A 12,992-nucleotide genomic window follows, 5' to 3' on the forward strand; every position below is an offset into this window, starting at 1 on the left:
TGGCCAAAATTTTACTTACCCCACCTACAAGCTACTATTTGTCAACATGATCCAATGAGTATCAAATTACATCTAGATCAATACAACCATAAATGATGCTTTTAAAAACAATTGCATAACTACATTGCTCAGTTTGGACATGTCATGCTAACTGAAGATTTCTCAATTGGTCTAATGCCCTAATTCCTCAAATTACTTGTGTGCTACAGCAGGAAAGATGAACATTTTGGGAAGTATGGCATATTGGTGAACCATAGGACTTAAATGTACAAGCTCACCCTGGTACCAGAGTGCTCACACTCATTGGTGGTGTTAATAGCAATGTACTTGAAATGAAGCTAGAGAAACTTGAAGTGGCCCATTTTCTTTCACAAAGCTAGGGCTGAACTTAATCAATTTAACAGTGTGCCGATTACACTTTCCATCTAATAATGGGTGCTGAGATACTAGCAACAAGAGCCAAGAAAAAAAAGAGTAAGAATAACTTGATTTGATCATCTGTGTATTGTTAATTGAAGTGTTTAAGCAATAGATAAGCATATGCATTTTTGATGTTATTCAATTTTACTTTGCTTGCTTTTATATTTTGCTCTGATCAACACAGAATAGATTTGTGTAGGTGGTTGGCACTGAGGGAAGAACAGTGCAAAGTGTTAACCAAGATAAAAGAAAAAAAAACTATCAGAGCAAAGCCCTCAGCCTGACAGAGTATGGGAAAGAAATGTTTTCAGCAGTGTCAGAAGAATTGTGGCAGAACACAGCCAAACTGATACTTGAGCATAGGAACTAAGGCCACTAAGTAGAGTTTAGTCAGAAAGAGAGCAATGACAGGCATCTATTGGTTACGGACTGCCAAGGACACTGACTCATTATTGTCATTTGAGAAACATATTTGGATAACAGTTGCACTGAATTTAAAAAAAAGTTTTAGACCACAAGACCTTAAGACACAGAAGCAGAATTAAGCCATCTGGCCCATCAAGTCTACTCCACCATTCTATTATGGCTGATTTATTGTCCCTCTCATCACCATTGTCCTGCCTTTGCCCCATAACCTTTGATGTCCTTACTAATGAAGAACCTATTAAACTTCTGCTTTATATATACACACACTGAATGACTTGGCCTCCACAGCCATCTATGGTAATGAATTCTGAATTTCACAGATATGGCCTCTTAGAGGCCATATGGCTAATTGGTACCAAATACAAATAACCCATGTGATGCAGTTTTTGGCAGAGCATTGTGACATTTCCTAACATAGAATGGCATTACAAGTCAAATTGTACCATCGTGTGGATGTGTCTGTTTTTGCACAATGCACAATATACAGATTCAAAGCGCATTAGGTCATAAGTGCCCAACAGCCAGTTAGATTTTCTTAAGTGTTGCTTAGTAATTCCAAAAGAGCTTCCCTGAATAGGTCACAGCTCAATGATGGCAACCCAGCTCTTCGTCTAATCAGTTTTTTTCAATGGAGGAAGCTATTCAAAAGAAACAAGTATCTGCACATTTTAAAGAAACGCTGTAAATCTAAACTATAGTCATCCTTTTTTCTGTAGAGTTACAAGCTTGGGAGATGCTGTTGAGTAACCTGTGTGAATAACTGCAGTGAAGTTTGTAGATGGCATGCACTACAGTCACTGTGTACTGGTGGTAGAGAATGAACCTTTATGGTAGCAGAGGAAGTACCTAACAAATGGACTGATTTGCTCTGGATAGTGTCAACTTTCTTGAGTGTCATTGGAGCTGCACTTATCCAAGCAACCTGCAGGGCATTCCATTATGCTCATGGCTTTTACCTTGTACGTAGATGGTGGAAAGGCCTTTGGGTGTCAGGAGGCGAGTCACTCACAGCAGGATACCCAGTCTCTGACCTTATTTTGTTGCCATGGTATTTGTGTGGTTCGTCTGGTTGAGGTTTCAGTGATCATCCTTGGTAATGTTGATGGTGGGAGATCTGCCATGATGGTAATGCCATTGAATATCAAGGGTAGTTAGTTAAATTTTTGCTTTTGAGCTGGACATTGTCTGGTACTTTGTGACATGATTACTTGTTACTTATCATCATGGCTGAATGATGTCCAGGTCTTGCTGCACAAAGACATGGACTGCTTCATTTACTAAAGAGATGTGAATGCACAATGTTCAGTTCCAAACAGTGAACGCTGTTTGATCTTATGATGGAAGGAAGGTCACTGATGAAGAGTAGCTTAAGATAGTTGGATTTGGGACAGTCCTGAGGACCTCCCGCAGTGATGTCCTAACTCACTCCAACAATCAAATTAATCATTTCTCATTTCAGATTTGAGGGAGGGTTACACATATGAAATGTTAACTGTTTATCCTTACACAAATGCCACCTGAGTGTTTCTGGCATTTGTTCTCATACCATAACTGCCATCTAGCTATTGAAGTGTTTACTGATTGATGTGCAAGGTCTTCAGTTTTACCATGACTCCTTGATGCCACACTTGGTCAAATGCTGCCTTGCCATTAAGAACAGTCCCCCTCACTGCAGGAATTCAGCTCTTTAGTTCACATTTGGATCCAGTCTCTGAGGAGGTCTGACACTGAGGAGTCTTGGCAAAATCCAAACTTCAGCACTGGTGAGCAAGTGCTGCTAGATAGCACTGTTGACAATCCTTTCCATCATTTTGCTTTTGATTTTGCTTCAACTGATAACTAGCTGGCTAGGAACTGTCCTGCTCTCAGTGAACTGTAAATATATGGGTACCTTTTCACATTGTTAGATAGATACCAGTGTTACAAGTGTAATGGAGCTGCTGGGTTATACGTGTTGCTACTTCTGGAACACAAATCTTCAAGTATTGCAGCCTCTAAACACTCAGGAATAACGTATTTTTAGTGGCAAACCTAAACAGTTTAAACTTCTTAAATTAATGAAAATGACCACTATATATTTTCCACTCAAACTATTAAATATAAAATACACCATGTGGACTTGGACAGGACATGGGATACGGAAATAAGCCTCATTCTTCTGCACCTTCAACTTTTAAGCAGAGAAACTACTTCGGATGATTCAGTGCTCACAATAACTTCAATCCCCTCTTATGTATTGGAATTACATTTAAAGATTGAAAATTCCACGTTCATGTTTTGGAATTAAAAAAAATATTGTGCTAAAGCTTTAAAATTTTATTTACTGGATATCTTGTATTTCACTCCGCCTCACATGGAGAAAGGCTGAATTATCAGAACTATCAGGTGGTTGAAGTTGGCACAAGTCAACAGGTGCATTTTCTCTCAAGGCCTTCATCTTTGGAGAAAAATAGAACCAAGAACAAAGGCAACCAACTTGGCAGCTAAATATCAGAACGCTACTGCAATAACTTAAATCTTGATGTGCAATGATTTAACCTAAATGGAGATGATTCCAACACTTGCACAAAATTGACAGCAGGCTCAATGAACTGCATTCCTGATTAGATTACAGGTGTTCTAATAAGACAATCTTTTCCCTCTTACAGTTTTTGATGAAGAACGAGTGAGGCAAATGCCAGATTGGTAGTTATTTTCATTTTTGGAACCTCATGTTAGGCACAATTAGATACAGGAAAAATAGTCTCCAACTTGTCAATGTGCGTTATACACAACATCAGAGCTAAAGCCAATCAACCCAGCAATAGCTTTCATTTATATAACAGTTTTAATTTAACAAAAACATACGAAGGGGCTTCTCATTGTTTGCATTATCAAATTCAGCAAAATAGACATCAGGGCAAATGATCAATAGACTTGATCAAAGAACTTTTTAGAAAAATATAATTATGATAAAAGACAAAGGTTTAGAGAAGAAAATCTAAAGCTGGACTCTATGCAGCTAAAGGCATGAGCTCTATTACTGTAGATTAAATTTAAATGTGTCTGAGAAGCCAGGGTAGGAAGTGTGCATATATCATGGCTGGTTACTAAGATGGAAAAGATTATAGAGAACTGCAGACACTTCAAAAATGAGGAGTTTCTTTAAGGAAAGGAGCCAGCCTAGTTCACAAGTGCAATGACAATGGACTAGGTAAGAGCTCATGTGTGCAGAGCTAGAATGACCTTATGTTTACAGAGAGCAGAATGAGGATAACCAGCACTGAAATGATCAGGTGTACAAATACCAAAAGCAAGAATAACTTTTAAAGCAGCAGAAGGGAGCTGAGACAGGATTGGAGTCAGGCAGCATCACAAAGATAGATATAGGAAGACTAAGTGGTAACATGAATAGAAGTAACCCAATACCCAACTCAGCGTCAAATACCACACCAGTGTCGCACAGGGTCTTGTTGTGGTTTCAGTTTCAAACAGTTTCCAGAAAGAGGGATGAAATCATTGGGTATGGAGTTTAAGGTTTTGAACTTTTCCAAGAATTTATCTGAAAATAATTTTGCTCATCCCATATTAGATGCTGGGCAAAGCCCAAAACGTAAAGTCAGTGCAAGGGTCAAGAGAACTAGTGACAAAGTAAAGGTGGGTGACATCAGTGCATAGATCATTTGAGTGGGAAAGGGAGCAGTGCAGGGGCCAGAATAGAAGCTATTACTGGTGGACTGTTTGGCTATAACAAGATAGCTAAGAATGCAATCAAGTATAGTTCCATCAGTGCAGAGAATGTTGTGGTCAATAGTGTAAAAACTACAGGCATGTGAAGAAGGGATAAATTACCATTTCAATCTGCCATTATTTAATTCCCCGCACCATCAACCATCCTCAGGCCTTGTAAAATCCCAACGTGTCCCTTGGTACCTTTGTGGTTTAATGAAACTTATGGTTACAGATCGTTGACTTTGGACTCTTGCGGATGGCAATTATTCATTCCATCATTCTAGGCTAGTTCAAAATTCAGGGCACAAAAAAGGATGTGGAGCACAGATTATTTTTATCCAGGTGTTCTGAATGAAATCCTCCATTCTCTCATTGAAAACAAGCACCTGCGCAGAGGGGCTATGGAAGATGTGTTGTTTCAGTATAAATAATTAGTCTCCAAACTACCTTCTGCTTTCAATCCTGCTTTCTCCAGCTGTTCTTTCACCACATTCTGAATCTGCCTGAGCTGGGGGTCTGTGCCACTCATTTCACGCACTTTCATCTCTTTATGCAGTGGACTGCCTGGGTTGATTTTTGTGACTCGAACTTTAACGTGCCCTTCAGTCTCTTCATCAGTCTCTGAAATGCAGCAAGAAATCAATAGCAAAGGTATAAAGGCTATTTGAGTTAAAAATAAATACAGCAGTTAAATCCTAGGATCATATTTAAACACTGTATTCCACAAAGAAAATGTGAAATACTGATTGCAGATGATCTTAAAATAAGCTGGAGACAAAAATGAACCAACTAGGGATTTCAGGGGACTTAAAAGCTCAACATAACCAAGCACCGCAGCACAGCAAGCAATAAGTAAAGCAGAAAACTAAAGAATGCAGTAAATACAATTGACTAATTATTGGAGGAAGCCACACCCAGTTCTACCTTGTGTCCAATACTGGACACAAAGTGTGCTAGCACTGGAAGACTTTTAGAGAAGGACCACTAGACATATCCTTAACATCAGTTATCAGAGTTGCAAAATAAACTTTTCAGCCTTTAAAGATCAAGAGGTTTTGCAAGGTCATGTAAAAGATAGTAAATAGTATGGAAAAATGGATTAGTCTTTTTTAAAAAGCATTTCTGGAAAGTATAACTTTATGGATGTGACCTGCATTTATTTGTCCATTACTAATTGCCCTTAAGACTGTTGGAAACTACTTTCTTAACGTTGCTAACACCAACATGACATTCCCACAGTGCTGTTAGAAAGGCCGTCTCAGGATTCTGAAATACATCGCAGTCAATGGCAGAAGGATCATGTGCCCATGCACTTACTTGCCTGCTCTTATTGCATCCAGTGCTCAAGTAAATGCAGGATGGTGTGTACGGTTTCATTATTGCCTTTGTAGCAGTTTTGAGTGGCTTGCTGGACAGATCATCAGTCCAGATGTCACTAGTCCAGGAATTAAAGTGCTATGCTACTGTACGAGCAACCAGATCACAGTGTTGGACGCAAAGTCTCAAGCCCAAGCCAAAGACTCTGAAATGACTCAAGAAAAATATACTACAGAGGAAAGGGGAAGGAAGAGGTACAAAGAAAACCACAACTGTGCTAGCTCTTTGAGAGAACAGTCACATTTTGTCCATCACTGGAGAGTCATCATTTAGTAGGTGAGTAAACTATTTTTTAAACCTATATAGAATCAGCTTCTGCCATCTTTTCAGGTAGGCACTCCAAATCCATAAAACATAGCATTTTTCTTACCCTCATTGCTTTTGCTAAGTGCTACATTTTTATCAGAAGAACAAGGACAGGACTGTGCAGAGGGTACAATTCAAGGTGGCTGCATAACCAGAAATGTGCTCAGATCCATGAAAGTTCCAGGACAGATCAAGGAATGAAGGATAGAAATTAATTCAGCTGTGCCTCAGGAGGGTGCAGAAGCGATCTACTAGAATAGCCCCCAAGAAGCAATGATAAGCTGAAGCAGCTTCTTCCAAAACATCAAAAGAGAGGTGACTTGACAGGTGTCCAAAATCATGATGGATCTAAGCAAAGTGAGTAAGCAGAGAATGTTCTGATTGGTAAAAGGATTAAGAATCAGATGATGCCTGTAAGATGATTAGAAGAACCAAAGGGTGACTTAAGGAAAGACTCATGCAGCAGGCAGGGTTGATCTAGAATGTACTACTTGAAAAGGCAGTAGCAAGTTTAATTGCAAACCACTTGTACAAGCAACTGGAGGAAAATCAAAGGTATTAGGACCAGCTGGATTCCTCTTACAAAAAAACTTGGAAATGGGTTCAAAGCGGTAAAGAGATTCTTCCCGATAATTCAGTGTGCTTTGGGCATTCTTGTACACAAATCAAAATGTCAACATACTGATATAGTAAACAAGAGGAACTATTTTATACTCAGATCCTTGTGCAATAGTAATCCTAATGCAATTCTTACAGAGTCTTGGTGAGACCACATGGAGCACCGTGTACAATTTTGGTCACCTTTTCTAAGGGGTGATATACTTGCAATAAAGTTCAGTGAAAATTATTTCAGATTTCTGAGATGCAGGGGTTCTCCTTTACAGAGAAGTCAAGTAGAATGGGTTTGTTCTCTGAAGGAAAAAATATATTTTCCTTGAGGGCTTGACAAGAGTACAAGAGAGGACATTTCCCCTTTGCTTGACTTTCTAGACAAGGACTCAGGTTTGGGGTCAGTCATTTAGGACTGAGATAAGGGGAATTTCTTTACTTAAATGAAGATACTTTTGAATTCTCTAACCTAAGACGTTGTAGATGCTCTGTATTAAAAGGTAAAGAGATTTACTTATTTTAAAAGTGTTTAGATCAAGCTTTACTCCATTCCTGAGAATGATTTCTAGTCATTTCTACATCACTAACTGCCCACAATTTCATGGCTGTTATCTGCCATTTCTTGAACATTAGTAACTCTCCAACATTATTCTATTGAGGATGGCAAGATTATCATGTACACCTCTGCTATTTTGAGCAGTGTTGCCAGTTCATTTGGTGACTTCCCAACTTCCACTAATGTTTCCATCTTTAGTTATCTCTATCCATTTCCTGTCCACAACTTTTTATTGTGACCTTACAAAATCCACTTCCTGTAAATTACTATTCACATCTGTTTTCACGGTTTAGCCTTGACCCACACCTTTCCTTAAAACTCATGTTTTAAGTACAAAATCTTAGGGGTCAATTTAGTGTTATTAGCCAAAGTATTCTGATAACTACATTATTAACTTTCCTGTACTTTCTATAATTTTCCAGTTATTAGTAAAAACAAGGGCACTTAGATCTTTTCATTTAGGTGTGATACCCTTAACTTCCTTTTCTTAAAAAGGCAAACATTGTACCTCAACTTTCTCCTAATATCTTCCATTGGAATTTGAAAGCAATAACTGGTCTCAATAGACAATAGGTGCAGGAGTAGGCCATTCGGCCCTTCGAGCCAGCACCGCCATTCAGTGTGATCATGAGCCCTCACTTGTTTTCATCAGTGAAGGCAAACAATGGTTTACAGACCCAATTATCCTTGATCTGAGATCCTGAGCTAATGAAATTGGTATTGTCCACCAAGACTAATTCTGCTTCTTCTCTTACCCCCCCCCCCCACCCCCACCACTTCCTTTTACAAGTTAGGCTCAAATCACACGCAAACCTTTGGGTTTTTCAACATTGGAACTTTCAAGGACATGGAGCTAGAAGTATGTTTTGCATGCCAAAATGGCAAACATATTGAACTAAAGATACCAATACTACTGGTGTCATGGTATAGAAGTTGTACAGATTTTGTCCAGGATTCTTCACTTTGAAAAAATACAGGAACAAGTGCCCACATGACGTGATATGATTCACACTGACTGCTAAGTGTTTGATCGCTGCTGTCAAGTTATTACTGTCAGCCAAACTGGTTATGGTATTGGGTTTCATGTCCATGAGCAAATGCTTTCTGTAAAAGATGGGTCCAACTGTTGTCCCCATCAGCAGAAAAAGTTAAGCGGGAGGTCAGGGTGCAAGAGTGAGGGCAATAAAGGAGAGGTCTTTGGGCTTGTACTAACAACAACAAAAAAAAACACCTTGTACCTGCTGTCTGTTTTGGAGAGTGACTGGGGCTACCCTTTGCTGAGTCACTATCCTCCTCTTTGTTTGAAGTTTCTTTGTCTTCAAGCTTGTCTATAAGTTTGTTGAGGGTAGTAACCAAGGTCTTCGAGGCTTGATTGCGATCAAATTCTCCTTTGAGGCCCTCTGCTTCAAGTTCATCTTGTGCCTAAGAAACATCATCAGTTTCATCAGTTGTATTGATAAAAGTTATGTTCTGTCTCGTTTTCTATTCTCTGACCACACAAGAGTTTACATAATACAAATTATTGATTGGTGAAGGTGGTTTGGCTAGAAGGTATAGTGTTGCGCATTCTACAAGCAAGGAAGCTTTCATACAATAAAAAAAATACTTCTGAGATATCAGTAGCAGAAAAGACCAAAAATCTTTGTTACTTTAACAATAACCTTTACCTTCGGTTTTATAGTTACACCCGGTAGCACAACCTAGCTGCTTCAGCTCCTGATGGCATACTCCCATTAAATACGATGCTAGGGCAGCACTTTTGCCATACCTTTAGGTTGTAATGAAATCTAAAGTTTGATGGCCCACGGAGAACATTATCTGAGCATCTGCCACTTGATCATTCTATTATGCCAAAATACCTAGAATATTACAGATCCATTCATGATTCCTCAACATGAGTTTTTACTGAGGTTGCCAGTTCATTATCCATCACACTAACATTCATTCAAAACTAACAATTCTCAGGCACTGTCAGGCCATTCAACCTTTAGCGATTTAAAAAAATACGCAGGTTAAAATGTATTACTCACTTCATCAATAAGATTTTCAAATTCTTTTTCCATTTCTTCCTTCACTTCCCTTTTAATTTCAGCCATTTTGGATTTTGGCAGAGATACTTCATCCAGTTCTTTTACAAAATCATTGAGGAGCTCATTCTCATCATCATCATTAGCCGTATCCTCTTGTTTTTCTGAGGAGTCTTGGTCAGTGGGTTCTTCAGACTGTTGTGCAGAACTCTTGGTAGCTGGATCCTTGTCTTCACCTTTCCGCTTTCACACACCAGAAAAAACAAATTAGCTTCGATTCTCACTAACTAACTAACCTATGCATTCACCCAAGAATCTAAATTTGTAGAACAAAAATTCTATGGCTGGTTGTTGTACTGTAGCATGTAAAGTAACACCTTTTTTCCTGGCCAGTAGTTACAGTAGATTTTTGATGTTATAAGCTACAAATCAAAAATTTATAGTTTAATACTGTTCAAATAATACACTACTCACAATAATACACTATTCAAAGCCATATTCAGGTAGAATCAGATCTCTAAGGCTGCAAGGAGGCAGATCCAAATGCAAACTGAGAATTGAGGTACATCTGGCCATATATTCCAGTTACATATGGAGCCAAAAGAAAACTGGGTCTATTATTCCACAACAGGATTATACAGCATTATTTTGTCTGTTATAGTAAGAGATGCTGCAGCAGAAAGTGTTTTAAAACTGGAATTACTACTCAAGTTCAGATAAAGCTCTTGGCTGATATTATTCATATCTGTGTTCATCAAAATGGCCAAGTACATGAATCAGTATTGTCAATGGCAAGGAAGATCTGAGGGCATATGTACACAGCTCATTGAAAGTGGCCGAGCAAGTTGAGAAAGTTGTTTGTTTATATAAAAAAACAACACCTGGAGTCCTGGAGTTCATAAAATTCAAGGGCAAGGAGTCATGACTGTGCTCAGCTCGGGAGTCCAAACTTTAAGAATGACGTTGAGAGTGGATTACAAATATTTACTGAAATGATTTAGGGTTGAGAGACTTCGGTGATGTGAATGGACTGGAAAAGCTGGGCGTTTTCTGTTTGGAACAGAGAATTGAGGAGATCAGATGGGATTTAAAAATCATTAAGATTTTAGTCAGAGTAGATAGAACCAGAGGGCACAGGATGAAAGTTGGCATAGGCAAAAAGAACCAGAAGTAACATGAAGAAAATTTTATTCTTTTGTACAAATATGGTGAATGAGCTGTACTGCCAAGAATAGTATTAGCGGTAGATTCAACTGTGGCATTCAAAATGGAGTTGGATAATATCTGAAAAGAAGAAAAGTGCAGAGCTGTAGGGAGAAGGTAGGGAAGTGGGTGTAGCAGGACTGATCGTAGAAAGAGCTGGCACATATTCAAATTGGCCAAATGGCATCCTCTGCTACTGTAGCCATTTGGTAGTCAGGTGATTGAAGCAGCAAAAACTTGCCACAGAATGTAACCAAGCAAATTATAATAGTACACCATCATAAAGAGGATTGACACTTCAGTGTCAACCTCCTCTTTGTTTCAAAAACAACATTTGAGAATCATCTGAAAATGAAATGGACAGGATTATTTTATCACTACCTTTTCAGCTTGGTCTTTTAATTCTTGAACTAATTTTGCAAAATCTTCATGGTTCCGTATTATTCTGAATTGCATTTTCTGCCTTCCTGAATAGGAAAATAACCAAGAGGGGTGGGAAAGATAGCTAATATCTCCTCAAAGTGACAAGATTATATTGGAATACAATTAAAAATCTAAAAAATCTAAAAAATTTAACAGTCATCTAAAACATTTATATTTGAATGCTTAAAATTGAATAAATGAGGTTTATTATGATGGATTTAATAAGTCGAATCTAATAAAAGGCATACTGTGGCATGCAAAAGTTTGGGCACCCCTGGTCAAAATTTCTGTTACTGTGTATAGCTAAGTGAGTAAAAGATCAACTGATTTCCAAAAGGCATAAAGTTAAAGATGACACATTTCTTTAATATTTTAAGAAAACTTATTTTATTTCCATCTTTTACAGTTTCAAAATAACAAAAAAGGAAAAGGGCTCGTAGCAAAAGTTTGGGCACCCTACACGGCAGTAACACCCCCTTTGGCAAGTATCACAGCTTGTAAACACTTTTTGTAGCCAGCTAAGAGTTTTCCAGTTCTTGTCTGGGGGATTTTTGCCCATTCTTCCTTGCAGAAGGCTTCTAGTTCTGTGAAATTCTTGGGCCGTCTTGCATGCACTGCTCTTTTACAGAATTTATCCACAGATTCTGGATGATGTTTAGGTCAGGGGACTGCGAGGGCCATGGCAAAACCTTCAGCATGCCTCTCTTGAGGTAGTCCATTGTGGATTTTGAGGTGTTTTGGTTCATTATCCTGTTGTAGAAGCCATCCTCTTTTCATCTTCAGCTTTTTGACAGACGGTGTGATGTTTGCTTCCAGAATTTTGTGGTATTTAATTGAATTCATTCTTCCCTCTACCAGTAAATGTTCCCCATGCCACTGGCTGCAACACAAGCCCAAAGCATGATCGATCCACCCCCGTGCTTAACAGTTGGAGGGGGGTTCTTCTCATGAAATTCTGCACCCTTTTTTCTCCAAACATATCTTTGCTCATTGTGGCCAAAAAGTTCTATTTTAACCTCATCAGTCCACAGGACTTGTTTCCAAAATGCATCAGGCTTGTTTAGATGTTCCTTTGAACTTTTTGAGTAGAACTTTTTGGCCGTAATGAGCGAAGGTATGTTTGGAGAAAAAAGGGTGCAGATTTTCATGATAAAAAGCTCTCTCCAACTGTTAAGCAAGGGGGGTGGATCAATCATGCTTTGGGCTTGTGTTGAAGCCAGTGGCACGGGGAACATTTCACTGGTAGAGGGAAGAATGAATTCAATTAAATACCAGCAAATTCTGGAAGCAAACATCACACTGTCTGTAAAAAAGCCAAAGATGAAAAGAGGTTGGCTTCTACAACAGGATAATGAACCTAAACACACCTCAAAATCCACAATGGATTACCTCAAGAGGCGCAAGCTGAAGGTTTTGCCATGGCCCTCACAGTCCCCTGACCTAAACATCATCGAAAATCTGTGGATAGACCTCAAAAGAGCAGTGCATGCAAGACGGCCCAAGAATCTCACAGAACTAGAAGGCTTTTGCAAGGAAAAATGGATGAAAATCCCTTAAACAAGAATAGAAAGACTCTTAGCTGGCTACAAAAGCATTTAGAAGCTGTGATACTTGCCAAGGGGGGGTGTTACTAAGTACTGCCATGCCGAGTGCCCAAACTTTTGCTTCAGGCCCTTTTCCTTTTTTGTTATTTTGAAACTGTAAAAGATGGAAATAAAAGTTTTCTTGCTTAAAATATTAAAGAAATGTGTCATCTTTAACTTTATGCCTTTTGGAAATCAGTTCATCTTTTACTTGCTTAGCTATTCACAGTAACAGAAATTTTGACCGGGGTGCCCAAATTTTTGCATACCACTGTATATGCTTATTCACAGAAGTAAAAACTACAGTGTAGTACTTTACAAAACTGAAGGACTGTAATTTTGTTTGCAATC

General features: G+C 38.7%; 1 protein-coding gene across 2 annotated transcripts in view; it reads right to left on the reverse strand.

Annotated features, from left to right (window-relative positions):
* Positions 1 to 12,992, reverse strand: part of os9 (OS9 endoplasmic reticulum lectin) — a 75,535-nt gene that overhangs the window by 13,024 nt on the left and 49,519 nt on the right. Inside the window, exons 10-13 of one of the 2 annotated variants that reach the window (XM_063037307.1) lie at positions 11,017 to 11,102; positions 9,436 to 9,675; positions 8,644 to 8,827; positions 5,005 to 5,178 (exon numbers count right to left, since the gene is read on the reverse strand). In XM_063037307.1, coding sequence (XP_062893377.1) covers positions 5,005 to 5,178; positions 8,644 to 8,827; positions 9,436 to 9,675; positions 11,017 to 11,102 — 684 coding nt within the window. The remainder of the gene's footprint in view (positions 1 to 5,004; positions 5,179 to 8,643; positions 8,828 to 9,435; positions 9,676 to 11,016; positions 11,103 to 12,992) is intronic. The other variant, XM_063037308.1, reaches the window with a different exon arrangement.

This window comes from Mobula hypostoma, chromosome X1, assembly GCF_963921235.1.
Source record: "Mobula hypostoma chromosome X1, sMobHyp1.1, whole genome shotgun sequence".
NCBI lineage: Eukaryota > Metazoa > Chordata > Chondrichthyes > Myliobatiformes > Myliobatidae > Mobula > Mobula hypostoma.